The sequence below is a fragment of the Podarcis filfolensis genome (assembly GCF_964270895.1).
Source record: "Podarcis filfolensis genome assembly, chromosome: 13".
Taxonomy (NCBI): Eukaryota; Metazoa; Chordata; class Lepidosauria; order Squamata; family Lacertidae; genus Podarcis; species Podarcis filfolensis.
In genome coordinates, this window is record NC_139615.1 from 45,688,850 (window position 1) to 45,697,357 (window position 8,508).

The 8,508-nt window shown below is 42.3% G+C and overlaps 1 protein-coding gene across 2 annotated transcripts; it reads left to right on the forward strand.

Moving 5' to 3' along the window:
• The first annotated feature begins 525 nt into the window (after nucleotides 1-525).
• Nucleotides 526-7,500, forward strand: POMK (protein O-mannose kinase). 2 transcript variants are annotated; one of them, XM_083583443.1, is made up of 3 exons: nucleotides 526-628; nucleotides 3,773-4,080; nucleotides 6,003-7,500. In XM_083583443.1, exons 2-3 carry the CDS (start codon nucleotides 3,799-3,801, stop codon nucleotides 6,771-6,773), a joined length of 1,053 nt encoding a protein of 350 aa, XP_083439569.1. In that variant the 5' UTR covers nucleotides 526-628; nucleotides 3,773-3,798; the 3' UTR covers nucleotides 6,774-7,500. The 2 variants fall into 2 exon arrangements, with proteins under 2 accessions (XP_083439569.1, XP_083439570.1); XM_083583444.1 differs by having other exon boundaries at nucleotides 538-623.
• The last annotated feature ends 1,008 nt before the right edge of the window (nucleotides 7,501-8,508 follow it).

The following is an 8,508-nucleotide window of genomic DNA, read 5'->3' on the forward strand; positions in this document are numbered from 1 at the left end:
TGCTCACATGTTTAAAAAGGTAAAAGTAAAGCTAAAGCTAAAGGACCCCTGTCAGTTAAGTCCAGTCGCGAATGACTCTGGGGTTGCGGTGCTCATCTCGCTTTATTGGCCGAGGGAGCCAACGTTTGTCCGCAGACAGTTTTTCCGGGTCATGTGGCCAGCATGACTAAGCCGCTTCTGGTGAACCAGAGCAGCGCACGGAAACACCGTTTACCTTCCCACTGGAGCAGTACCTATTTATCTACTTGCACTTTGACGTGCTTTCGAACTGCTAGGTTGGCAGGAGCAGGGACCGAACAAGGGGAGCTCACTCCAGAAATCAAGCAAAATACACTTAATTCAAAGCACACCTCATGTTGCAGCCAATGTAAACCTGGTTATTTCCCTCACTGTCCCCCTAACACCAGCAGCAATTGTTAACTGCAAGCACGATTTCTTCCCCATTCAACTCAATCTGTTTAGCTTTGCCCTTTCCCGAGACTGTGAACTGACGATTCCAAATTCAACTCTACCCTATTATCTCTATGTGCAAAACAGGGAACGCGTCACGTGACTCATGTCAGGTGGTGTTGGCACTGTCATGGCGGCTGCCAGCTGATGAGAGTGATGCACAATATCCCAGGGTAAGGTAAGCCTCGTTTCTTTGAGCAGCAAGCTGCAGAGTTAGGCGCAACCGAGGTTGCTGCTGGATAGTAGAAATTATTGCGAGGTGATGCTGAGATCTCGAAACGATTTTCAGTCTTTTTCTCCTGGCTGGATCTGCTGCTTCCTCTTTGTTTGGAAGTATCCAAATTTTAACCTTATTCCTTTTTTTTAATAAGATATTTATTAGCATTTTCCATTTTTTACAAACAATAAAAAAGAAAAAATTAAAAAATAATAATAATAAAAAAATCACATAACGTTCAAAACTTATTTTTCCATCACATCTTTCACTGACCTCCTCATACCTCCCCTTCTTGTATTCCAGTTCAAATTGTTTATCAGGCAAATCCTTATCTCCCAGCATTACAATTAAACCCCTTATTTTCTAACCATCCTCTTATATTATTGTATCTTAAACTCTTGATTATATACCAAGAAAAAAGGGACCATTTTTTCATAATCTTATTACCATTACAGCTAGAAACCAATTAATTTCAATCCTGCATCATTCAACATTCATTAATATTGCAATATTTTTGTAGATAGTCCTTGAATTTCTTCCATTCTTCTTCTGCCGACTCTTCTCCCTGGTCACGGATTCTGCCTTAACCTTATTCCAGGCATAGGTGAACTCCGGCCCTCCAGATGTTTGGGACTACAATTCCCATTATCCCTGACCACTGGTCCTGTTAGCTAGGGATGATGGGAATTGTGGTCTCAAACATCTGGAGGGCCGGAGTTTGCCTATGCTTGCTAATCGATCTACGAGAAGACAGGCTTCCTATAATCAAGACATGAATGAAAAAGCCTGCAATACTTTAAACAAATGTTCAGTTGTTGTTATACATTTATTTATAACCCGCCTTTTCCCCTAACGGACTCAAGGCAGCTTACAGATATAATTAAGAACAGTTAAAAACAGTGGGGGAATCATTAAAAACAATTAAACACTGGTAGAATAAAAACTATATATAAAAGCATACAGATAATTACAAAAAAACACACAAACCGAATATGGCACAAGCTCTTTCATTAAAAGTGTCAGTTCCCAAAAGCTTGTTAAAACACTGAATTAGAAAATCTGAAAATACATTCCTTGTGTTTTACTGTTTCCGTTCGTTTAAGGTTGTGACTTTTTGCCATGCGACATGGCTGAAAATCTAGCTAGAACACTCAGGCAAATTATTAGGCTCCTGGGATAAATTCAGGATTTATGCACTCGCACATTTTGAGGTGCAAGGCTATTTCTAATATTACAAAGCATAAGATATAATTGTGGGAGTTAATTTATGCCTCCTTTAGTTTTGTTATTTCAGTATCAAGAATTACACATAAGTGAAGAATAAGGAGAAAGCAAAACAGTTTGATTTGGAAAAAGGAAATTTATCAAAAGAGTACTGGGGAATTTTTTAATATTCATTTTTAAAATTATATTATAAATACTTTCTTATTTAGAAGTTATTCTGTATTAAATTGATTATCATACATGATACATTACTTGTGTTTAAATATGAGATACTGTATTAGATTTTTTAAAAGTTGATTAAAGTAAAAGCTATAAAGAAAAAACCATACACCCATTTTAATTGCAAAATTTTAGTGTGTGTATATAGTTGTGTGTGAGAGAGATCTTTGGGGGGTCTTGGTTAGTAAAAAGTACAATGTTTTCAACATAACTGAGGCATTTAGTTGTATATGAACCAACCCAGACCCTGTGATCATAATCTGAGGTCCTTCTTCGTGTACCACCTCCACAAGAGGTCCAGAGTCTAGTAACATGAGAACGGGCTTCCCATTTGTGAAACGCTCTCTCCCCAGGGAGACTTGCCTGGTGCCTTCATTACATATCTTTAGGCGCCAGGTGAAAATGTTTCTCTTTAACCAGGCCGTTGGCTGATGTAACATTCTGTATAATTTTAAATGTGTTTGTGGGATGAGAATTATTTGTTTCTTTTTGTTTTTATTATGTATTTTGGGTTCTCATTTTGTATTTTTAAGTTGTGAATTGCCCTATGAATTTTGGATGAAGGGTGTTATAAAAAATTAATTAATAATAATAATAATAATAGTAAAAAACAGATACTATGTGGTGTTCATTTTATAGATGTTTTGCATTCCACCTATAGGTTTTCCCTACAATTGCTGTATACCAATTTTAAAAAATTCTAAGTCTCTTTATTTTCAGAGGGAGAGTTAGTTACAGGCTTAAGGCTGCAGTTCTCTGCAAACTTACTAGAAATAATGCCTGCTGAACTCCATTGATCTTCCATATTCCTACGGGTATATGATTGCCCCATAGAGATCTCCCACTGAAATTAATGAATGGTACCCATGATGAGTATGGGACGCAGGTGGCGCTGTGCGTTAAACCACAGAGCCTAGGACTTGCTGATCAGAAGGTCAGCGGTTTGAATCCCTGCGACGGGGTGAGCTCCCGTTGCTTGGTCCCTGCTCCTGCCCACCTAGCAGTTCGAAAGCACATCAAAGTGCAAGTAGATAAATAGGTACCACTCCAGCGGGAAGGTAAATGGTGTTTCCGTGCGCTGCTCTGGTTCGCCAGAAGTGGCTTAGTCATACTGGCCACATGACCCAGAAGCTCCCTCGGCCAATAAAGCGAGATGAGCGCCGCAACCCCAAGTCGGCCACGACTGGACCTAATGATCAGGGGTCCCTTTGCCTTTACCTTACCCATGATGAGTAACTGGTTTTCATCAGGGGCCCACAAAATTGTCTTATTACCAAGTGCTTTTGTGAAAACAAGTGATTCTTAAATTACTAGTATTTTTGGTCCAAACACTTATTGGTCCTAATGGCAATCCCCGAAAAGACTAGACTTCTTTCCTAGATCCAAATCATATTGCCCACTGCATGCTTTCTCTTTCTGTGTCTGTAAAGCTGTTTGCTGGATCTCAATCTATGGTAGGAAACCATCACAATGGTTAGCAGAGCTATGAATCTGCTAGTAGCATGATTCATGTTTAATGCCTGTTTGTAGTATTGCTATGTAAAGTTAGGAGAGTTTGACTGTGTTGGAATCTCCCCCCCGCCCTCTAGAAGTGTATCTCAACTGTCCCTCCCCCAGAATTGCTAAATTAAAGTAACAATTTATAACTCTAATGTCTTGCAGAAAATCTGAAAGATGACTGTTACAACATGGAGAAAAAATTGTGTGATACGAAAACTGATCTTACGCAAAAGCTGATCCCTCCCGTCTTGTATCTGATTTTGGCTGTGCTGCTTGTGAACTTGCTGCTCTATCAATATTTCAGCTACATATATCCTTCCTATGGACAGGCCGACGCTGAACACGACTCTTGTCAGCACGGTTACTTCAGATTAGGAACAGTGAAGAACTGCTCACCATGGTTGTCTTGTGAAACACTGAAAAGAGAAGTCCGCAAACTGAAACGCATTGGTGAAGGAGCTGTGAAAAGGGTTGGTTTATCATAATGAATCTTGAATATAATATAAAATGTTGCTCTGTAAATCTGCCATTCACCTTTTTTCATACCAGAGCCTTGACATACACTTCAGAAAAAGTTCTAAATGATATTGTCAGCTGGTAGGATTGTCAGGCTCCAGCCATGGGGGCAAGCAGACTGGTTCTGGCTGGCTGCGAGCTCCTGAAGAGGAGGCAGTTGTTCAGAGCTCGCATGCTAGCCAGGAAGTAGCTTAGAGGCACACTTCATCTCAGCTGGGGACATGGGTGGTGCTGTGGGTTAAACCACAGAGCCTAGGACTTGCCGATCAGAAGGTCGGCGGTTCGAATCCCTGCGACGGGGTGAGCTCCCGTTGCTCGGTCCCTGCTCCTGCCAACCTAGCAGTTCGAAAGCACGTCAAAGTGCAAGTAGATAAATAGGTACCACTCCGGCGGGAAGGTAAACGGCGTTTCCGTGCACTGCTCTGGTTCGCCAGAAGTGGCTTAGTCATGACCCGGAAGCTGTCTGCGGACAAACGCCGGCTCCCTCGGCCAATAAAGCGAGATGAGCGCCGCAACCCCAGAGTCGGTCACGACTGGACCTAATGGTCAGGGGTCCCTTTACCTTTACCTTACATCTCAGCTGAGAAGTAGGGAAAGAGCAAGGTGTTCATGTTGCTGCATATAAACTGCAGCTGGCGCCATGAGAATGGCTAGGAGGCGGAGAAGGAAAGGTGGACAGAGAAGGAGAGCAGAATAACAGGGAAAGGAGGGTCCAAAGGGAGAAAGTGCTGGAAAGGTGGGGAAGGCACAAAGGGGGGGGGCAATTCTAGGGTGAAGTCGAGGTAACAAGGGAAAAGAGGAGGGGTGTTTTGGCTTGCCTGAATGGAAGCTTGAATCCTGTAGCAAAGGAGAGTAACAAGGGAGGGAGGACTTAATGGAGGACTTAGAGGTCTCCTCTACTCCATGGACACACCCAGTGGGGGTATAGTTGACAAGCCTCTAAACTGAGGATGCTCTATGCTTGTTCCACCCATGACCTGGGCCACCTCAGATGTCAAGCAAAATCTTCCGAAGGAGGCCAGAGGAGACGCTTGCTTACTTGCAGTGTATTCTGAAGAAAGACAAGCTTGGGCAATGGCCACTTGACATAACTGGTCAAATATCCTGCTTGCCTGAATTTGACACCTGACCGAATTAACTCAGAGATGTAACGAGGGTCATAAAAGGGAAACTTACTATGAACAACTGAGGGAAGGAAGGTGATGGATGTGAGTGGCTTTGATGTATGTTTCACTGAATCTTAAATTTGTCCTTGTTTATATGTGGATGCTGACAATCCCAGCTGAATCTACATCTAGAAATATATATCTGCAGGGGTACCTTGGTTTACTGTTCCGGAGGTCTGTTTGTAAACCAAAACTGGTTGTAACCCAAGGCATGCTTTCGCCAATGGGGCCTCCAAAATTTTTTTGTTTGTAATCCAAAATAATGGGTTGTAAGCCAAAAAAAGGTTGCAAACTGGGACACGTACTTCCAGGTTTGACGTGTTTGTAAGACGTATGCAAGCCAAGGTACCACTGTATTTCCTCATGTTGCAGGAGCACAACTGTTCTCCTCACACTTTCTCCTTCACAGAATGCTCACAGTTATGTTTGAGTGACTGTACATATTCACCTCTCTGTTTCCAGACACTCTGGGATTTGTAAACTTTACCAATTTTCAGATATTTGCTGTGACATAACTTGCTTTGTTGTGGCATAGACCTTGTATCTATTCATGTTTTTTGTTCTTGTGTGTGTGTGTATAACACATAGGTTTGAATTTGTGTTTGTCAAGACTAAACTGTTGTCCCCCATATTGAAAAACAGCTTGGCTTTTACAAACTGCATTTCAGAGTTTGGACCTCAAAGTTTGAACATTGTTCTCCTTGTTCTAGGTCTTCCTTTCTGAGTGGAAGGAAAACAAAGTCGCCCTTTCCCAGCTAACTGTGCCGGAACTTCAAGAGGACTTCGTTCATGGCTTACAGATGCTGAAATCTCTACAAAGCAGACATGTGGTCAAGCTGATTGGATATTGTGAGGAGGAGTTCACTGTTCTTACGGAGTACCACCCATTCGGCTCTCTGAAGAATCTGAACGAGATATTGAACCTTCCAAAGTACAACAGCTTCAACACATGGCACATTAGGTTCCTGCTTGCCATCGATTATGTGAGCATCCTCCATTACTTGCACAACAGTCCCCTGGGCACCCTTGTGATGTGTGACTCCAGCGACTTGGATAAAGTTCTTTCTCAGTACTTGCTGACTAGCAGCTTCCATATTATTGTGAATGACTTGGATGCTTTGCCTCTTGTAGACAAGAATGCTGGCAAACTGATCAAATGTGGCCATCGAGAACTTCAGGGTGACTTTGTTGCTCCAGAACAGCTTTGGCCTCGGGGAAATGAAATGGCTTTTGAAGACAGCCTCATGCCTCCTTATGATGAAATGACAGATATATGGAAAATCCCCGATGTTTCCAATTTTATCTTGGGGGATGTCGATGGCAGTGATCTGGTCCGGTTCCACCTTTTTGACATCCACGGGGCCTGCAAAAGGAGCCCAGCTGAAAGACCTTCTGCTCAGACTGTTTTGGACACATACAAGAAAGTGCTAGCGTCGCTTGTGAGAGAAACAGTTATGCCAAGGACAAGGGACATGTTATAAAACACACACACACAAACCTCATGGACATGCCTTGGTACATATTTAGCACATTTGACTCTTCCCGATCTGAGAAGTACATGGAAACATAAGGATAATTAGAAAAACTCTATAATGGCTTCTTAAAAATGACTCCCGATTGCACCTTCTGTGACAAATTGTTGAGAAAATTGGAGGGAAGGGAATAGTATGTGTTGTGTGTGGTAAATTTCTGAATGAGTATTTCTTCCTAAATCAAGTTGCATAGGCAGGAGAGATGTAGCTACAGTGGTACCTCGGGTTACAGACGCTTCAGGTTACAGACTCCGCTAACCCAGAAATACTACCTCGGGTTAAGAACTTTGCTTCAGGATGAGAACAGAAATCGCACAGCGGCGGGAGGCCCCATTAGCTAAAGTAGTGCTTCAGGTTAAGAACAGTTTCAGGTTAAGAACGGACCTCCGGAACGAATTAAGTACTTAACCCGAGGTACCACTGTATATGACAGAAGATGTAATAGAAGTGCTAGTATTTCACACCTCCGATGCTGCCGATGAGATTGGTGTAAATCACATGCCTGTCTGGGAAGAGTGTGGGAACGGAAGACAGTCTTATCTTTTCCGCTGTATGTCCTGTTGTACTGTACTTTTGCTTTTATTTGTTCCTGTTCTTCTCTTGGAGCTGGAGAGAGAAGTCGCCATGACTCCTTTGTCTGTACATAGTGTGTAAATAAATACATAGATTAGCACTATGATCTCTCACGCTTCTTGCTGTGTTATGCTAGAAGATTAGTGTGCATATATCATTTGATATATGTCACTGAAGCGCACTGGAGAAGAAGGGAGATGCCTTTTCCAGAGCTGCACATTATCAGAGGACGCTCAGAGTTCGGGGGCTGCAGTGGCACCCCAGAGCGTTTTCCAACAGTTCTTGTTCTCTTCGAATTATTTCCTACTTTGCTTTTCTTCTTCCCTCCCTTTCAGCATTTCTCGACTCCTATTTACCCCCATCTCCATGAGATTTCACTGACACCAATTACACTGCCACAAAACTCTATGGAAAAAAGGACCGGTAAATCCAGTCCATTGAGTTGCTAAATGTACAGGCTTCATCAGTACAGATTTAGGATTTTTTTGCAAATGTAGCATAACAAAATTGCTCCTTGGGAGCCGCCCAGAGTGGCTGGGGAAACTCCGCCAGATGGGCGGGGTATAAATAATAAATTATTATTATTATTATTATTATTATTATTATTATTATTATTACTACAGACGATTGTTGGCTGCCTGGGATTGGGGATGGCAATCAGGTGGTAGGGATCAGCACAATTGGTCCTGCCCATCTATCGTGGCAGACTTCTTAATGTTTCAGCAACCCAGTGAGATGAACCTATCAAAATGATGACTTGCTGTCTGAAGTCACATTGCCCTAATTCTGATTTACAGAATTGCCTGAGATACCCTGCAGGAACACTAGATGACAGCAGACAGTAGAACGTATGCAAACTTCCTGTGGTTTCTAGCTCCAAAATCACTTTATCCATTGCCTGGTGAAGTGAAACCTGAACCTTGGTAGGGTATCAATGGTCACAGAGCATAAACTGTAAAATACACTTTACTATCAAACAATGGCTTAACGGCAGGTGCGTTTGTATGTGTGTGGTAGCTGAGAGAACAAACCTAGCATTTCCCACCAGTGTTACCAATGAAGTTGGCTTACTGGAAAAAGAAGTCATTGAAGGGCTCTGATCACATGGGTA

What these genes read in the sequence shown, in the direction of transcription:
- POMK (XM_083583443.1), top strand. Translation starts at nt 3,799, where the DNA reads ATGGAGAAAAAATTGTGTGATACGAAAACTGATCTTACGCAAAAGCTG. An exon ending in GTGAAGGAGCTGTGAAAAGG is followed by an intron (nt 4,081 to 6,002) that starts GTTGGTTTATCA and finishes TCCTTGTTCTAG; the next exon opens with GTCTTCCTTTCTGAGTGGAA.